This window comes from Chelonus insularis, unplaced genomic scaffold, assembly GCF_013357705.1.
Source record: "Chelonus insularis isolate UGA/USDA-ARS -01 unplaced genomic scaffold, ASM1335770v1 contig_131_pilon, whole genome shotgun sequence".
Lineage (NCBI taxonomy): Eukaryota > Metazoa > Arthropoda > Insecta > Hymenoptera > Braconidae > Chelonus > Chelonus insularis.
Genome location: NW_023276372.1, coordinates 951,065 through 972,095, shown reverse-complemented (window position 1 = coordinate 972,095; position 21,031 = coordinate 951,065). Strand labels below are relative to the sequence as shown.

At 31.9% G+C, this 21,031-nt stretch overlaps 1 protein-coding gene across 4 annotated transcripts in view; it reads right to left on the bottom strand.

Moving 5' to 3' along the window:
• Window positions 1–1,016: 1,016 nt before the first annotated feature.
• Window positions 1,017–21,031, bottom strand: part of pdm3 (pou domain motif 3) — an 82,951-nt gene continuing 62,936 nt past the window's right edge. Inside the window, exons 3-13 of one of the 4 annotated variants that reach the window (XM_035094251.1) lie at window positions 10,536–10,710; window positions 10,175–10,333; window positions 9,900–10,091; window positions 8,633–8,794; window positions 8,292–8,539; window positions 7,980–8,196; window positions 7,530–7,710; window positions 6,904–6,960; window positions 6,089–6,172; window positions 3,684–3,835; window positions 1,017–3,012 (exon numbers count right to left, since the gene is read on the bottom strand). In XM_035094251.1, the coding sequence (XP_034950142.1) occupies window positions 2,897–3,012; window positions 3,684–3,835; window positions 6,089–6,172; window positions 6,904–6,960; window positions 7,530–7,710; window positions 7,980–8,196; window positions 8,292–8,539; window positions 8,633–8,794; window positions 9,900–10,091; window positions 10,175–10,333; window positions 10,536–10,710 (1,743 nt within the window). In that variant the 3' untranslated portion in view covers window positions 1,017–2,896. The remainder of the gene's footprint in view (window positions 3,013–3,683; window positions 3,836–6,088; window positions 6,173–6,903; window positions 6,961–7,529; window positions 7,711–7,979; window positions 8,197–8,291; window positions 8,540–8,632; window positions 8,795–9,899; window positions 10,092–10,174; window positions 10,334–10,535; window positions 10,711–21,031) is intronic. The other 3 variants (XM_035094261.1, XM_035094268.1, XM_035094278.1) reach the window with 3 other exon arrangements.

Below are 21,031 nucleotides of genomic sequence, written 5' to 3'. Positions count from 1 at the left end.
AATCAAACATCTTCACCGCATTCGGATATTTATCACTTGACAATAGACTACTGACATCAGTAATATCCTCTTCCGTTTTTAAACAATATCCTGGAAACAAAGATCTAGACTTATTATTATATTTGTTTCAGGTTTTTGGAGCAGCGATAACTTATGTCATTGTTTTTCTACAAATAGATAAATACATTCATTAAAAAATTGAAGGGCAGTACAGGAAATCAATACAATATTATATATAAAAATCATTTGAACAATTGTCATATATAGTTATTGTAAATTATTATTGAATATTGAAGAAAAAAAAAATATTCAGTCTATCACAATGTCATTAAAATTTGTTTGACAAAATTGCGTTGAATGGAAACTAACTTCTACATAAAACTCCCACGTATCTAGAAGATAAATATAATATATCTAAAGTATATCCAGTATATATTTAGACACGAAAACTAAAAATCTATTAAATAAAATTCTGGAAAAACTGCAATAAGGAAAAATATGCATCACTTCTATGCTAATGATGCTTCGGGGTTGATCGAAGGCTCATATGAAAAATCTAGACGTAAGGGAGAAATGTCTTTCTTCATATTTCATAACTTTTTAGATATTAATAAATTATGCTAGAATTGCGATTTATTATTTGAACAAAACCTTTCTCCACCAACAGAGTCATGATTTTAATTTATTCCAGTTTCTCTTATTTCATTTAGGCTCAGATGGCGACACTCCCTTCAGAGCGTACTGCTTGTAGTACAGATAGAAACGACGCCTGACCATACGTTGATATCCATCCCTGAAAGTTTCCTTTATTTTAGATTGTTGAGAAATACAATCTCCCTATTATGCTCTGTTGGTAATAAGATGTTGTATTTTATAAACAAATAATAAAAACAATATCCAATAACAAACATCCAGACGCATTCATTTCTACTTTTTCATTCAAGATTTAAAGTATAAACTACTAGTCTTCATGGATAATGTGATAAGGTTGATAATGGTAAAAAAAGAGTAAACAGTTTTTCGATTGTAACAGTCTATTATTTAAATATATTTATTTACAATGTGTATGATAATTTTGCTGAAAACTGTTACGAAACATTAGCCCATAGATTTTTACGTCTTCCTTAGAAATATGACACTCATGAATACGCTTGAATTTTTTTAATACTCATATCAATATTCTTATAATGAGCTACGAGATATTAATTTCACGAAGAAAATACACATGATTTCTATAAATTTTTTGTGGCCATTCGTATGTTTTTTGTTTTTAATTTTTCAGTTATTGCGAGTCAAATAATAAAATTCAATAATCAGAATATCTCTGTACAAACATCAGTATGTTCTTTTTCTCTATTAGAAAGAAAACGTTACCATCATGACAATTTAATTAAGATTGTAAATAAGAATTTGGACTATTTTGACTTTCTTTTTCATTTAATCTTATTTTTATAATACATTTGCATTGATTTAATTCATAATTTCGATATTCCCATTGGTTTTTTTTTTATCTGAACTCTATATAATAATTAAGTGCAATTTTGTTGTTATTAATTTTTAACCATGTAAATCTTCTTTGCATGAGTCTAGCTATTTAATAGCTGTAATATATTTATATATAATATATTAAAGATACTTTAATATTACAATACCTATTTTTAAAATTTATGTACAGAGGATATCCACTTCCTTGAGTGGCGGATTATATTTATTTTTTTTTTCGCCATGTTTTATTAAATTATAACAGAATTGTACAGACTACAGACTTCACTTATATCATTCTTATAAAATTTTTATTATTCTTTATTTCACACTGTGTGGAAATACACCGGAAACGATTGAAGATATTTTTAACAATGAATATACATATATATTTTTGTTAAAGAATTACAAAAGAAGAAGATAAATAAATGTAAGTAATAAAAATGTAACAATTTGTTGGGCGATAAATGAAATGATTGAAAAGGAAGATGTAATAAAATGACATTGAATATTTCTGAAATATGGCAGATTATTTCGGACTAGCTTCGCAAAAACTTTATTTCAATCGTTCATGTTTATTTGTGGCGTTGGTAGAGATTTAATAGATGATTAATAGTGCATGAAAAGGAAAATTTGGTAATAGTAATATACTTTCACAAAAGTTATTGCATTTCCGTACTTACTATTTAGTTTAGTCAATACTTAAATATTTATATTTTAATTATTATGTTGGCGTAATAATCTAGAGAGTCTTTGAGCCTGGACGTGGAGTTTATTGAGATACCAAATAATCGGATGTAAATATATATAGCATATTTAATGAATTATTTCTCATGTGTAGGTAAATGCTTGTGAGCTTTTCAAAAAGTACTCACATCCGTCATTTGGTGTCACCAGTCAAGAAGCAACAAGTTGATAATTAATACTCGCTTCAGTGCCTCTCGATCATTTAATTGTTTCTATATATCTACTTATACGAATCACAAGTCATAAAGACAGTTATTAGTTATCATTGTTATTATTAATATTATCATTATTGTTATTATTATTATTTACACATAATACAGGCGTATACGTTTATAATCACAATTGTCGTCGAGTTATTACCATCTTTGTGATGTCACATGTTTAGCATAGGCGAACTTTTAAACATAAAAAAGTTTTAACTTACGCGTGATTAGCAATCACAGTAACTCTTATATGAGTTTCTCTTGTCCATATGATTGCTCTTGACATTTATGCCACAGCCTCAATTACCTGCGCGATGAGTAATACCTACTTACAATTTATTCATTTATTTATTTTATTATAAAGTGGCTTATTTCATTTTTCATTCAAAAAAAAATTCCTTTTCATCATCCACGCAATACTATTTCGATATCACGCCGCATTATTTTTCCAGTCTTTATTCTATTCACTTTGACATCATTCTTACAGTATTTTTTAACGCTTGTCTTTTATTGCAAAACCAAATTCTTATCACTTCTCTCTCGTAGCCCAGCTGTTGTGCTAATGTTGTGATTTCATTACCTGGAAATAAAATTATTTTTTATTGTTAATAACAATGTTAATTAATTTCGTGATAAGATCACAGCAAATTTCAAATTTAAAAGTATTTTATTTCAATGCACTTAAAGTGTTTTAAAATTACGACATCCATTTGATTGACATTTTAGTTACTTTTAATGCACTAGGGCATGTTTGAACATGCATTATAATATCATATTTAAATACATTAAGTGCATCGAAATAAAACACTACGATTTGCAGGGATATTTAATCGAGTTGAAATATAGGTACTTGTTTGAATCCTTTTTGCCACTTTCGAAGTCTGTGTTAATACTTAAAATTTCATTTTGACGGTTAAAAATTATTATAAACAATTTAATAGACCATCTGATGTGAACTAAACTACGGTTACTTTATTTAAACAAATAAAATTGACAACAAAAGAGCACAGGTGAATTTTTTTAGTTACACTATGGATTCAATTCTTAGTTTCATGATATCTCTGATTTTGCTTTCTACTTTTCAATTTTTAAGCAACAAAATGAAATCTAATAAAAAAAAATATCAAAGATTTTTTCCTACTTTTTTTTACTTGTTTATATTTTTGTTTGAGTACTGTTGTGGCTGAAAACAAGAAGTATTAAAAAAATGCCTATATTTCGACTCGAGTAATATAAATGAATAAAACTTACCAGTAGGATGTGTATTTTTATCAAAATGTGCATTAAGTAGTTCTAAAGCCTGAGGAGTGAAAGACGTCCTTCGTTTTCTCTTTTTGCTCGGCTCCACCCCAATAAATTCCGTGAGATTATTGGCACCACTTTTGTACCTATAATCATACACACTACTCTCACTAAAATTCTGGCTACTATTTAACTCAACAGAATGCTGTACAATAAATGAAAAATTACTAAACAGAATTATCGCAGATGCATTTAATTCATTGAATGTACTGTTGGTATATATGAAAAAGGAGGTGCGGAATAAATGAAATGAAAAACTGGCAACAGCTCAAACTTTTGCAGTTAGAACTGTGAACAAAATAGAATGTACAACGTATAGTCGGACATTGAGCTAAATTTATGTTTTTAATTTAACGTCGAATGACCAAGCATCGAAAGGCGCAAACAAAACAGTAAAAAATGATATTGGTTTGAGATAGTTTATCGTGTTCATTGAAACAATATGCTAATGGAGAGTTGGCAACACATATAGGAGTCCAATGATTTCTAAATACTACAAGAAAAGTGGCCACAAGGGTGAGAAAAATGAAGCTTCATTGGGGAAAGTTATTTTATTTGAATAAAATGACGCGGGTGGTCGAAGAAAACCATCAGAAAAGGATGAATAAAGAAAAGAAGACGAGGTGACAGAGTAAAAGTAGCTGTAGCTACTTGGTGGAGTGTGCGGGGTACATCAGAAACCTGATTTTAATTAGTCCACAGTTTAATTACTAAGCCGATAAATCGTGCACGTGCACCGCATAAACTAGCCGCTTTCATTTTTCCGTATAGACTGGTGTTGGCGGCACAGTTGCACTTAGTTTTACGTCCCGAGAATGCGAGATGGGTAATTGTTGGGTGCCTGTGTAAAGCAGTCGCACGCGCACTATTTTCAATTCAGTTCATTCTTTTCGATAATTTTCACCCAATTATTCTCAATTATTTTCGATGGTCTATTAATATTTCATTAATAATACTCTACTGTGAAAATTTCCAATTTAAACGTGCACGAAACAACTTGATTGAATTATTGAGCATAAGAAATAGTGTAATGTTTCAATTGTAATTTTAATTATTATTTTCTAATTCAAGTTGGTACTATTTAAGGTAGTTTGGCATCCTCATATAAAAAACTAGAACTGTCCCTAGATTACCAAAAGTCTACTGATTATTGTTTCATTTCAATTAGTAATTACATCAAATAATTCGATAAATTTGTGAGTACGCGTCAACAACATGCTCACGTTAATAATATATCTGTAGCTATGAGATTGAAGTGTTTTGAATGAAACACTGGGTTTTACTATGTCCAATAATCGAAAATATATAAAACAACGATCGGAATTGAAATATAAATTCTAATCAGAAATTTTCGTTTCTTACGTTTTAGTTACCATAGACCCATCGTATTCTTTTCGCAATATTATAAAATTATTGAAAGTACAAATAATTGAAGTATTATTGAAGTTAACGATAATAATGATGATTGATATTTATTCAAATACAAATTGTATATATAAATAATGTGAGAGTATATTAAGTATTATTTAAATTAAGTTGCATTAATACTTTGCATTGAGTTTGCAAAATCTATGGAGTATTTCAATCACTAAATAATCTATATAAAAATGAATAGTTTTAATTAATTAAAAATTCAAACAAACTATTGTTATTTTATCGTTATAAGTTTTCACTTCCTATGACTGTCTGATTAATTTGTTTATTTATTGTTTACGACAATCCCTTTCAATAAAATTTCTGAAATTTTTATTTATATCAACATGTTTTCCACTAAGGGCCAACTGTGTCAATTGTTAATAAATCATCGACTTCCGGTAAAATTGAATAAAGATAGTCACAAGAGTCTGTGTATTTTTATATCACTTCAAGAAATTATTTCTCCTAAACTTATAGAAACATGATCTTTTTGGATCAATTAAAAAAAAAGGGTTGTCAACTGTGAGCCTGTCAATGCCAAATTACTTTAAATGATAACAACTTTGCAACAAATTATTTAATATTGATAACAAGATATGGTAAGTAGACTTATCCAGACTTAGTATATAAAATGTTTTTAAAAAGGGTAAATTATATATTGACTAGTCCATAATTACGATTGCTACATAACGATTTTCCTCTTACTAATTAACATTCCGTTTATTTATTAGACACGGATAGGCAATTAATCAGGTAGATTCAATAAGAGAATTAGCAATTAACACGCATGGTTGTAAGTCCGGACACTAGTTAGACGAAGATCCTGTTGCATGATTGCATGAGATAATCTCAACTTTAGAAATTGATAAGATTGCCCTAATAATAATGATTAGCTTCAAAAGAAAGGATGTTATGTGAAAGTAGAATAAAAAATTTACCTCTCTTCAGCTTCCTTCATCCACCTTGCTAGAACTGGTTTTATTTTCTGTGCACTCTTGGGCGTAATGTCCAGTTTTTCAAACCTAAAGTCCAAATAAATAATTAACATTTCAACATGAAACTAAAACTCTACGAGAAAGTGATCAGCCACTTAATCGTAGAGATATCGAATGCAGAAAATAAAATAAATAACAAACAAAGTCATTAAGAAGCTTAGCATAGATCTAAAGGAGCACTAAAGGGCATGCATTGAATTGGGTAAAAACAGGACATTGACAATGCGTGCATGCGTGTAGGTTTGGTGATGCCGCGTATGATGTTGCCAACGGGTTTTGGTTGCCGGTCGCGTGATATATTCCTCTCAACGTACAGGGGAATAATTATATCATGAAAACATCTGAAAACGAGCGGTAGACGTTAATTGATACGAATATCTCGCGTGTTGGCGACACCATGCCCAAGCTTGCCAATGCCCTGGCTCGAAGAGAAATATATATAAATAGATATAGAGAAGATAAAATAGATTATTAAAAATATACAGAGGAAGATAATTAGTAAGAACCTATAAACAGTTCTATTTTTAAGTGCTCCTTTCTTTTATTATGTCACGAACTTGGTTAGAAAGCAGTTCCACCATTGCAGCCATACCCAAATATGTTGATTGACAGTTTTAAATAATATTTTGTTCAATATTTTAAATAGGAAATGATTCAATAGTGAATCATGACATTTGGATATAGCTGCAAAAATTGCAATTAAAATTTTTTTTTGTAAAGATTGTAGGTAAATTAAATAGCATAAGGGGTAAACGTACATAGCTTGCTGCTGAGAGGCAATCTGCGAGGCAGCGTACATCTGGGTAGCCAGGGCACTGGGGAACAATCACCAATGCTTAAGTTAGTCGAAACGATAATAATCTAAGTTGTTGGTTTGTGCTATTGTGAACCGATGTACTGCGCAAAGGTTTGATTCCAACTCTTAAGGTCAATTTGCTTTGAGATCCAATTATTTCTAACAATCTTGACTATACATAATTACATCAAGTCTTATTACTTTGATTATTAGTTGAAATGAAACCTTGCGCTTTAACAACGGCAGATATTACAATCCTGACTCTATTCCTATATCGATTATACAAACGAGAAAATTCAATAAATCTTGCATCATCGTTAATGTCCGTATGAAATATTACATTTAAAATTTTATATAGATATACACATATATATGTATTATACATTTTTCTATATAATCAATAATCAATTTATTTCTTTTTTTATCACATGAATTTTAACGAATTTTTTTCATGCCATTTCCAGTGGCCTGGCACACTAAAATTCAATTTGAAATCTACATAAAAAACCTCACAGTATCGTTCGACAATTATTAGGATAATTTATTAATAATTATTTGAAAGTTCAATTAAGACATTATCCACCTCACCTGCATATTGCACTTTGACTGTATGCAGGACCCTCGGTGATACTAAGAGCTTGTCCAACTTGAGTTTGTGTCAGTCCTAGGGACAATCGTCGAAGTTTGAATGCCTTAGCAAACTCCTTGATCTCGTCCAAATTAATTCCGTCCACAACGTTATTCGTGGCTTCATTGATTGTCGGTTGATCTACAAAGAACCATTCAGAAATATATCTAATTTTCTCTTAGTAACATTTCCAATAAATAGATTGCTTAAACTAGATTTCATATGCATCCAACTTTCTCAATATTGTATTATATGATGAATTTACTTATTCAATTAAGTGATATATATTAAAACTATCGACTGAAGAAGGAATTATTTCATTAAAAATAAATTACTTGGAATAAATAAAAATTTCACTTAGTAGTATATTAATAGTTTTGACTAGTTATTTATGATATTCAATTAATTACTTGGTGAATCACTAAGTAGGTCATCTTCTTCATCCTTAGGACTATGTATACTACTTGGTGATGCTTTAATTGCAGGATTCCCTGGGCCATGTGTGGTAGTAATAGTAATTTCTCCATTAGTAGCTGCCAATCTATTAAGAGCTGAAGCTGCGGAAACTGCAGGTCCATTTAAGGGAGATGATTGTTCTGGTCGGTCTCTGTGATGTTTATCAGACGTCTAATAAAATAAAAAATTATCAGATATATTAGCAACTAATTATACAATACTTTCTTAGTGATAATAAAACTGTGATGTAGGATATGTTTTAGCACCTGGTAATGATTGAGGTGTGAAGGATGTCGATGGCTATGTTGATGTTGAGGTGATGTAGCCAAAAGAGGTTGTTGTGACGCCTGAGCAGCTTGAGCTACTTGCGCCTGGGCCGCTTGAGCTGCTTGGAGTAGTTGTTGTGGTTGCATTGCATTGAGTAGCTGCTGACTCGCTGAATTATTGCCCAACAAGTGAGGCAACGTTGCTGGATTCAATCCTAATCCTGGTGCAATATTTTGACTCGTTGGAACTGTTTTTTTTAAAATAAATTTATCATTTTATTTATTTGATCGTCATTCATGAAAATATTGAAATATTTGATTGGAAGATAAAATATTTTTACCATTAGTTGACGAGGCATTCATGAGATTTTGAGGTTGGGCAATAGATTGGAGATTAGCTAGAGTTGTCGAAACGACTTGGCCGTTGCTGAGTGCTAAATTGACCATTTGATTGTTCGTCACATGGTTGACAGGAATCGTGAGTATTGTTTGCGTGACGAGTCCTAGAGAGATGAAGGTGATGTAGAAATAAATTAAAAAATAATAGTGTAAATTACAAAAGGGTTACAAGTTCTGAGTAGTTAAGGATTTTCGTTAAACGTATACTGTTCACTCTTCATCCGGATTGAGAGTGAAGTTATAGAAGTCTCATAGAGGGATTATTAAGCAACCCATAGGGCAGGTTACTTCAGAGGCTAGTATAGTTGGCAAACTATTATCGCCATCTTGGGTGTGGATACCGGACTTGAACTGGGCGCCGGAGAAGGACTGAGCTGCCTAATCATACTTAGAATAGTTTCGAGATTACCTCCAGTTTCTCTAATCTGATTATCTTCTACATGCGCTTAATATGATTACTGATCTTCAGTACCTGTGCATGTACTTAATAGCTTGGTTAAGCAAATTTGACATCTCCAATAGCTATCAGCCTTGAAAATATTTTGAGAAAATATCTCCAAATAATTCATTAATTATCAGACAAAAATTTATGAAATTCATTTCAAATCCAATTATTGTTTTAGAGTTATTTAATTGATTTAAGTTCAAGTAGAGATAAATTTATCTCCAGCAAAGCTTTCGTCTTTCGTACAAACTTGAAATCTTGAAAGTTAGAAATTGTCTAAATGGAGTAGAAATGGAGCACGAGTAAAAATTAAGTTAGCGTAGGTTATAGTCGATATAATAGCGATTGAATGTTGAAGCCATTGGGATGTCCAACGTGTAACATTGTGAGGAGTGTAGGCAAGAACGAAACTGCAGAGTGGGCGTTAGGGAAGATAGAAAGCACAACGAGGATCGGAAAGGGGATGGTAGTGAAACGTTAATTATACATTGAAATTAGTTGCAGAGTTTGCCCTCGGTTCGTAGTACTCCAGAGCCACTAAGTATGGACGACCGGGATCTGGTCCGGGCTGGCCAGCGATAGTAATATTATATATACCGTTAGAACATGCTTGAGTAATATTATGGCGATTGTACAAGTGTTAAGAGGGTTTTCCAAGTTTAGTTTCGTTTGGATGTGATCGATCCAGCTTTCTCATTATTATCTCATGCTACTTCCATTTATTTAAAGGATTATTATTGATTTGATTTTATTATAAAACTTACCTTGGGACGTTGGAATGAATAACTGAGCACCTTGAATTCCTTGGACCAATTGACCTGATGTTAAAATAAACTGAGGCATCGCTACAGGTTGGTGTTGAGATAAAAGTTGTGGCAGTGACGCCATTGGGGCTGAACTCGATGGCAGATGATGTGGTGATGCCGTCGTACTTGAAGGAGTTGACACAGTTCCAGCTGTGGAATTTCCAACAATTAATCTACAATCGTAGTAATAGGTATTCTCATTGATAAAACTATTGATTTTTTTTTCTACAAACCCGAAGCACTGACTGTAAGATTCAAGGGAGTATTTATCAACTGGTTGTTGGACAAACCAGCAGACATTCCCTGAAGACCAGCAGCTAAAGATGCCACTTGGGGTAAATTCTGGAAATTTGCTAAATTTTGTAAATTTTGAAGAGTCACCATTCCTGCCACTGCAAGCAAACAAAATTAATTCTTTTATTAGAAAAAAAATTACAGTTATTGACAACTAATAAATTAACTTTATTTTTACACGAAGAAAATATTTATATTATGGGGTAATTTTTTCTCCCTATATTTTCTTCGTGTAGATTAAGAATAAAATCATTCTTGACTCGAGAATATTATTTTTCCAGTGTTATTTAAATAACATACTAGTTCCATTGAGATGAGCATCAGATGATCTCGGAAAATTAGAATGACTCATATTTTCCGGGGACGCACTCCGTCGGTTTTTTCTCGAGTTCTTCAACCCTTCCATCAGCATTTGATGCTCATGAAGAACACCTGAAGCAGGCTCGGGACTACCGGTACTACTCCTATCACTCTCCTGAAAAAAAAAAATGATAACAACACTTTAATTTGTTATTTCAAGATTATCAATTCACTATCAACATACAGTAATATTGAATTATTCCATTCTATGAAAATAAATCATCTCGATAACAATACCTATAAAATTTTTTTGATAAATCAACTGATTTTGGCATACATAACTGTAAAAATGGATTATGCAAAATCTAATACTAAAAAATATTTTTTTCTTTGTTTTTTTTTTTATATATTTTTTTATTTCAAGCGTAGAGATACGAACTGAGCAGGGAGTTGCGTTCTTATCGAGCTTCGGTACCCGTCCGGGCTTTGTTCGTTGTGACGCTCGATCGGATGAAAAAAACGATAAAGCCCGGTCAATGGTTAACGAACGAAAATCGCCTCCATAAGAGGCAGCAGTTCAATTTTTTCCGCGTAAATTCGTAAACGATGTCCGGTGATATGGGTATACTGCAGCATATTAAATGGTCGAAGTAAAGAGGGATTAGTCGAAAAACTACGGGTTCGATGATCGTCTTTGTTGCGATACATAATACGTATTAAATTATTACAATAAATATTCATGATTCTAAATAAATTTTGGTAACATAACCTTCTACACTGAAAAAAGAGATTTATTACTGCTAAAAAATGATTAATCGTCAACATCGATGCTTCGAACTGTTAAGAAATATTTTTTTTACTGCACCAAGGCTATGTTCAATGGTCAAGGGATGATTTTTTAGAATAAAAATAAAATACTTTTGCCAGTGAATGATTCTGATTAAAGAAAAAAAAATTTTCATTTCACTAATTAATTTTTCAGTTATCACAGCAATCTTTTTAATGAATGGATTTAAAATGGAAATAAAAGCAAATTATAATGAAATGAATATAATGTGAATTATTGAAATGATATAAATATCCGTAAAAGCCTTAATCGTTGAACAAATAAAAAATGGTTAGTCAGAGCACACGGGTCATCTCACTAATGCGAAAAACGAAGTCCAACGCCAATGGCAACAAAAAAACCGAAGCTCGCGGCTAAAATAGGGGGATGAGCAGTGGAGAGAATAGGTAAAGGGGTGTTTTAAAGGGTGGGAGTCGCAATACCATTGGAAATGTAACAATAAACATTACTTATCGGCGTTGGCCTTTAACAATACTGGACGAGTGTGTATGTATGTGAGGAGGAGAGGGAGGAAGGCGCACCCTCCAATTCTCATATAAAAACGCAACTTTGGCGTTATTTTCATTTTGCAATAAAGTAATTTAACGGTTTGAGTTATGGGTAATTCCTATGGCGTACTCCCAACGCTATTCATTGATTAGTATTAATGACTTAGCTGCACTCATTTCGTCCGAATAAAAATAATTGGATTTGCTTTCGAACCCTGGGCCTCGTTGTTTTATTTGACAATATCGTATGTAAAAATACATTAATATCCTTTTACGTTTAATCAACAATACCATCGTGTATATCTCAGACTTAATAGCTTATCTAATACGATAATTTGGAGTTTTATCAAAGTTTTAAAAAAAAAGAAATCAGAAAAAGCGAAACTATGCTGAGAAAAAAAAATTTGTATTGACGAATCATAATTTTTTTTTATTAATGAAATCAAAATTTTGAATAGTTGTAATGAATTATTTGTTCAGAATTAACATGGTAGCATTTTTATAGATTCAGTTCTGATAATTACTTGGAATAATTCATAGAAAAAATACATTTTTATTGTGTTCTTATTTTAATTAATTTTTTAAGTAATTATTAATTTTTTTATCAATGATTTTTATTATTTACTTTCAATTGTTTCACTATAATTATATTTTTACTATTTTGTCAAAATTTTCTACACACAATAATATAAAATCCTTTTTTTTAATTGATAATTTTATTAAATGCAATGAAATATTTTATTATAAATATTCCGAATTATTATTATTGATTTAATGAACATTTTTTTATATATCGAAATTTTTTTCTTAGTGTACAGAAAAAGTTCAACATAAAAATAGCCAATAAATGCACTAGAGACTCAAGGATATGATAGGAGAAAATATTTAAGATCTCTTCCGGTACTTGTTGAAGAAACATCGAGAGATAAAGTAATGGAAGAAGTGAATGAGAAAGAGGAAGGCTAGCAATTATCACGTGGTCATTGCAAACCGGTGTTATCGGGAGCTCGCGAACCCTTCTCGACGTCGGTTGCTTTGTCTGTAAGTGTAATTAGTCGAAGCAGCAGTAGAGTGGGAGAAAGAGGAGGAGAATGAGGTGGTTCATCTAAATCCTCTTCGCCCTCTCGTCCTCGGTCCCTGCGCCATTGCTCTCTTACACCCCTTTCGTTCTCTCCGTCCCCACCTTATTTATATGTAAATGAGCTTCATTTCACGATATTAATGTTTCACCCAAGTCGGTCGACTCGGCAAAAGGGTCCAAATATAAGTACACCGGGTTTTGTCTTTGGTCATATGTCTGCAGATATTCATACTTTTTTTTTATTGACACTCTTCCATTTATTCCTCTGTTTCAATCTTTTCTTCTCCTTCATAACAATTATTTCTTCCTCCTACTTTCCTTACAGAGTATCCTTTTAACAATAATTTTGAAACTCGAGACTTTGAAGAAAAAATTTTTATCGTCTCCATCATCAATTTCTCGTTAATAAGACACTAGTATAATTTGATTACTACGATCGAGGATTGTAAATATTAATAATTATTTATGCTCGGAAAAATGATTCACATAAAATTGTTTACGTCCCATACATAATCAATATAAGATCGTACATGTTTTATATAAATTTCAATTTCATTCGTTTTGAAAGCAAAGAAGGAATGTAAGAATGAATGAAATAAATTTAGAGGGATGAAATGGTTGAACAAAGTTAATTGGGAGATGACCAAAAAGTGAAACCAATTAACAAACAATGTTTGTTAAAAAGCGATCGAATATTCGTAATGGCCGTGTAATGCTTGCATACATATGTATAGACTTAGTCTTGGCACGTAGGTTGTGAGCCTACTATAGATAATGACCGATTTATCGCAACGAGTAGAGCGTGGCAGCGAGTAGACAGACCCCCATCAAGCTTCAGCGGGGTAAATTAACAACAGACAAGCCACTTGAAACATTACCGAGCTTTCCTATACTGGGCGAAGAGTGAGGCGGTAGGTAGGTGGGTGGGTTTTCGCCTGTTACCTTACTCAACATAAATTAGAACCGATAGAAAGGGTAGATTGTACAATGTTAACTATATACTCACTGACTGTGTATGAGACAATATTTATGTGCTTCGACTCTCATACGAGTCGTGAATCATCCTCTTACTGATACTTAACCAAGTCTTGTATTACGCGTCTTCCTTGTGAAACTCGATGCAATTAAGCTATATGATTAGGTATATTAGTCTATCATATGAAGATTATAATTAACAGGCACATGTACAATGATTAACTAAATTTAATCTCCAAGAAAATAACATAAATTATTAATTTAATGTTTAATGTTTTATGTTTTTCATTCGTTTTCATTTTAATTTAATACGATGGAGGTTTATTTTAATGCTGCATTTGCATAAAATTGATATTGAAATTAATGACTGTCGTCCTATTAAGAATACGAATCAGTTGAAAGAAATAAAGAAAATCAGGAATAATGAAGTTTCAGTTGAATTTAACTTTTAAATATTCCGCTCATTATATTCCAACATCGTTATTTCAGTAAATATAATTTAAGAACATCAGAAATCAATGTGGAACACTTGTCTTTGATTAATGAAACAGATGTAATTATATTTAGATGATGATGGAAAAAGTGTTTTTTTATTTATTAAAATGTAGGTAAAGTTTATTCATTTTGACGAATTTTAAAATAACTTTGCTTCTGAAAAAAATAAAGAATGATTTATGATGAATATGAAAAACAAATAATGTAATAATTAAACCAATATGTTGTAATATTTCTAGAAGAATAAGCATAGAAAAGGCAGGATATAAATTGGAGATATTCTTATATATGAGTATATAGTACGGTAGAATTATGAGCTGAGAGAATGCTGCACAAATCTATTTCTACCCTGTTGTTTAGGACGGGGTTATTCGAGGGTTGGAGAAAGGTCCAAGAGAATGAGGAGTGAGGAGTGGTGTTGGAGGATTGGAGGAGGGCTGGCCGATGTATGAATATACATGACCTTACTGCCAACCCTTACACCACAACGGAACTCTGCTTACATTATTGTATATCTAATTCCACTGACGGTTCTCAAATTCTCAGTGGACCAACTTGGAGGTGGTGAGGATGTCGCCTTTGCAAAGTGTCGAAGCACCCTGACAACCACTGTCGCTCTGCGATATTATGCAAGCAGTCTACATATTATACATTCGGACTGGGATTCAATTAAGTTCGGTTAGACCATTCCCTGTGCCCGGTGGAGGTGTTCCAAATCATGTCCCCAGCTACGGACTATAGACCCGGACTTTTGGGGCTGGCATTAACTGCGCGGAATACAAGATAACTTCTACAACACCCTTTGCTAAATCTTTCTCACTGAAAGTACTAGACAATTATTCTTTTTTTTTTTATCATAAATTAATTATTAATTAGTCATTACACAATTAAGTTTCTATCGATTTTTTTCTTGTTTATAAACTGATAGAAAAATTCAAGTACTGTTGATAAATGATTAATTGTTAACATGAATGTTTTATAACTGTTAATAAATATTTAAAAAATACAATACAATGTGAATTGTATTTAACCACTTTAAGTGTTTAGTTCCTTAACACTCGGATTTACAGTGTAAAAATTTAGCCAGATTAATTTTGTGTGACTCATGGGAGTTAATTACGTTTTGTACGAGTACACAAGCGTGTCTACTAAACTAAATCTTCCTATTTACCGTCAAATATTATTTTCAATAATTTTTCTTTATCATACATTAACCTTTATCTTCTTCTAAATCTAACCGAAATAACAAAAATAAAAAAAAGTGTGCTTTTTGATACAAAAATTTTTTTTTTTAAAAAAATATTGGTTCGATAGAATAAATAGTTATTTATTTACAATTACATTCAATTAAAAGAAAAAAGTTCAAACAAAGTCAAAAAAATTGATTTTATAATTCCGAGTAAATATTGAAAAATAAGAGTTTAACGAGCTTTTACTTGAAACTGAATTCAGATGTATATTTAATGTATAAATTCTGGAAACATCACATGAGGTTGTATGATATTTGGTGGATAGTGCCCACAGCAATAAGGTTAATTGAAATACGTCAAGTAAGAGAGGCATTAGGGAATGCTTGTGAGTTGAATGGCATGGATTATTATCAGACTGTATCTAATGTATATACGTAGATTATTAGCAATTTCAAAACAACATTGATGTGTGGTGGTTCGACTTTTCTATATGTATATTTACAAGTGGGTTGGTAATTAGCGAGTCACGTGATATGTCGTCGTGGGTCTGAGCGTGAAAGACCGAGATCCGAAGGCTAAACTACCAGTGGATGGTCTCGGGCGACTGAAATGGATAGCGTGAATTAGAGACATAGAGTATGGGGCGACAGGGGAGACAGGTGGTAAGGGATTTACTGAGTGTTAGTGAGAATGAGAGAAGAAAGAGAGGGAGTAAGAATTAAAATCAGGAGATAAATAAATGAAAGATAGATTAATTGATTATTTATGTGTGTATCATCTAAATTCATATAAACAGAAAGATATATTCTTTTATTCCTTTTGAGTCTCTCTAACCATCCTTACACTGTTGCCGTAATGACATCGAATTGCCCACTTGCAGCTTACATTGCGCTTTGCACTTAATTCAATTCAATTGCGATACAGTTCAATAATTCGATTAATTAAAAATATTCCAGCGTTGCTGATTGCGGAGAAGCGGACAGGGAATCGAGCTCGAGTGATGAAGAGAAGAGGTGGAATGTGGAAAAAGGCTGCGTTAAGTCGTGAGTAAAGATATTACTTCATTAGTATCATATTTATCTCAACGAAAAAATTATATGCAGGTTGAAAAAAATTTTAATATATCTTTCCATATTGTATCTTTTTTTTTTTCTTTATTATTTTTATGCAAATGTTGCTATTATTATTAATTTTTTTTTTTATTAAACATATGATAAATAATTAGTGATGTAAATATTTTTTAATAATCGTGTTAGGAGTTGATGTGAAAAGTAAGATTTGCTATACTAATCTAAAGATCGTGTAAAATAATAATCGACCAATATAAATCGACTGAATGCATGATTTGTTTTGTTGTCTGAGTGCTCTCTGGTTTTATTCGTCCCGAAGATTCTCAAGCGTGCGAGAGACACCGCAGAGTGGCTTCATGAATAATAATATCGTCCCGTCATTCGAATAGCAAGGCGCTCATCCCAACATTCGACTTGTCGCATTGAAAAATGAAGGACGACCATCCCCTTATTTGCGAATCATTTGCTAGATATTATAATTCGTTCTTTATACTTTTTTATTTTATTTTTTTATCTGTGAATATTTAATCTCCTTTTCATTATCCTTTTCATATCGTTTTCTCACCTCTATCTTTTCTGTGCGACTCCGACTGTCTTCGTGAGTATTGCTATGGCAATAATGAATACGTTAATTAAACCATCTGATTTATACGCCTTTTATATTGTAATTACCCGCCAAACTTAAGCTAAAGCCAATCGAGCAAATCCTCCAACTTGTAAGTAAAATTCATGATCTAAAGACTATCACTAAGAAAAAAAATTTTTTGTTATGAAAAAAAATTTTAAATAGTCGTGATGGAATATTTTTTTTTGGTTACTTAAAATAATAACAAAAAAAAATGTTCATTGTAAAAAAGCATGAATATTAATAAGTTAACATGAACCATGTCAGATCAATTCAACGAAACACTAGAATAAACCAACACTCAGATAATTCTATTTAAAATAATCAAACACATTGAAAATGTCTTTTTTCGAGGAACATTTTTTTTATTATCCTAAGTAACCAAAAAAAAATATTCCATTAATACTATTCAAAATTTTTTTTCAAGTTTAAGCGAAATTTAACAACCAAAGACTCTTTTATGAAAATTATTTACTGTAAATAAATAATTAATTATCATGAATGAAATTTCTCATTAATCCAAGTGTACCAACTCATATGCATTAATAAAAGAATAATGATGATAAAAAAAAAATAGAGGAAACAAAATGAGTAAAAACTCAGTTGGGAGTGAAATGAGATAGATTATACTTGAGCTTATGAACGCAATGGTCCCAGCGAGGTTCATATTTAATTTAACATATGGATGTAATGTCACTTAGAAACGTTAATGAAGGACATTCATGCACAAAGGACTCTAATTATCAACCGTGTAGAAAATTGTATTTAATATTTGACGTTTAAAGATGAGAGAGATATAACAGAGAATTGAATAAAAATATGAATTAATAATAGTAGAAAAGTATAAGAAGGTGGGGGGGGGTTGGATGAAGTGGTAAATAAAGTTTTATAATTTGCTCTCGATTGTAAACTAATTTGAATTCTTCGATACGAACAGGGCATTATTGAATTGCATCTCGTGGAAGACGTGCCGACGCAGTATCTTCGTTGGCCAATAATTCTCTTCTGGACTTAGTTAGCAGTGGCATTAATTAATTATAATTAAGTTAGAGTTGACGTGGCCATAGCTCGAGTAGTAGTAGGATAAGCGCAGCAACCAACTACGCGAGTTGAATTTTCAACATTACTGATATTATGCAGATTTCTCAAAACCTCTTACTCCTCTCGTTCTTAGGTCTTTCTTCCGCTTTACGATCTATTCGCTATCGTACTGCGCTTCATCTTGTCTCAGCTGTACTTTTCGCTAAAGTCTGGGATCTGAATTATTTACTTATTTACAGCTCGTAAACACGAACTTACGACGTTAACTTTAGGACGTTTATCTGAAACGAAAGCTGTCTAGAAATGTTTTTTATTGGCGTAGAGTTGTTAAAACTTTCAAGTTACGACGAAAAAAGCGTGAAATGTCAATTTAGTTTACTTTAAATGAAATGAAAGAATAATAAAATAAATGCAAAAAAAAATATTCTCTCCCTTTTTTATTTATTTTTTTGTACTTCCATATATTCTCATATTTGGAGTACAATAATTTAATTTCCGTTGAGTTTTTATTAGTTTAAGACACTCAAGTGTCAAATTAAGTATGCTTGTGAACAATAGAAAGCTCATGTGTAAAGAAAAATTATTTATGTTATTAGTTATTCAGATCAATAATTTCTACACTTAGAATAGAATGCATGAAAGCTTTATAAAAATTGAAGAATCACGAAAAGTTGGATGGAAAGAAATATTTTATTTATACAGTCCTATTATTACAGTTAAATCAAAATGATAAGCATCAACTGAAAAATGATAGCATCTTTTGGACTATGTAAGAAGCTGTTAATCTTGAGTAATAAACTGTATTTTCATTATAATACCACATGAATATGCAACGGTGATAATGGCCTTAATATCTCGGCATGCATCTTCCTGTGCTTTGGAGGCTGATCCTTCTTTACTTGAATTTGAGACGACCTCAGTAGATTTTGCAGTAACACTGCAAGTTATTCTCTTGAGAACTACTTCCTCCAACAAGTATTTATATCATTACCTTGATCTCAATACCTTAGAGTAATTAAAATAAAAAATTAGTGTAGCTAATTTATTATGTATTTTATTCGGACTGGAAAACAAGGGGTCATATGTTAAATAGTCGAGTTATCTATAGATACATAAGCGTGAAGGTGATAATATTAGTGAACGAGTTTCGATCCATTAATTCAAGCTGTAGGTAGGTGTGGACCGTTTCGTGCCCTTAATGCGACTTAATGTAGGCAGTGGCCGAAGGAATAATAGTGGCCCGGCCTACCAACATTCATTTATCTTAGTTTATTGCCAACTGCGGGGAAACAAACACCGTTGGAATACGCAACGACGCGCCATTAACCTCTCGGTCGCGTTGCCAACCTGAGCTTAACCGTGTGTCCATCTCTCTTTACTACGAAAACGAGCGTACAAGCTCAGTAACAACCGAGAGATATCCGAGGCCGAGAGTTTACGCCATCGTTTCCGCGAGCTTGCGTTCGATTATCATTAGAATATACTTGTACAGTCAACCACAACACTCTCGAGCTGCAGATATTTTTATCTTAATTACTCCTACATTTGTGAATTTATTATTCATCGTTTCAACTCTTTCACTCATGCTTTTACATAAGCAATCATTTTTATTAAACTTTACTTATGGTTTTAGTATCATAGAAAGTAGAGAAATAAATCTAGAACATAACCCTAGTAACCGAATCAACGTAGGACTGATAGCAGGCTTATGTGTGTCGATCTAAGTCTGTCATTTATGGTCTTCACATAATTGAGTAAAATAATAAGAAGCATAGAAATAGGGTTAATAATTACGGCTACGCATGCGCATTAATCAATTTCTTTTAATATAACGCTTGTGCGCATGCGTGACTGTATTCTTTAGTCCTACTGTTATCCTTATTGTCATTCCACCCAATTGTGTGAAGACCTTTATATATTTATCTATCGTTTTTCTAAAACAAATAGACGTAAGCTTTCCGTCAGGAAATTTAACGTCAGATAGTGAATAGCAGTCTGATGCAGAACAGAAACAAATGGACATAAGTCTGACAAAAATTCTTACATTCTTTGTTAAAAAAAATGTGAAAATGAATGGTTAGTGATACTCATCACCAAGACTGAAAGAGTTAATTGAAAAATTGTATGAAATAATTGGAAGATCGCGTTACAGTGTTGGTAACATTAATAAAAATAAACGAATACCGTCGAGTTAAAGGTTTTCCCGCCAAATTATTTTTCTCTCCATTGAAAGGAAATAAATAACATTGAACAAGGTGATAGAAATGAACAGACAGAAAAATAGAGAATGGAGAAAAAATATAAGCACAAAGTTCGGGTAGAGAAAAATGTTTCTGGCATAGGATATAATGGGTGAATTGCACATGAATGTAATGAGATTTTACAGTGCAGTTCACATAAAGCATTGGAAGTAACGAAAAAGAGGGTTGAGGGTGTATACAACGATAAAAAACGCCTGCGCCTAAACGCATTACTTTTACCCCATCCCAAAAATAATGTCGTCCATTTCAGTCCTGCTACGATAATCGTGCTTTCCACCTACTATAACTGCCAACTCTATAATATTTCGAACCCTATTAAAGTGGACTCATTCGAACCCATCAACTGGCTAGTCGATTATACCATTTTTGCTGACTACCAGTAGATTCATTGCATATGGAATAGAAAAAGAATTTTTAGTCAGA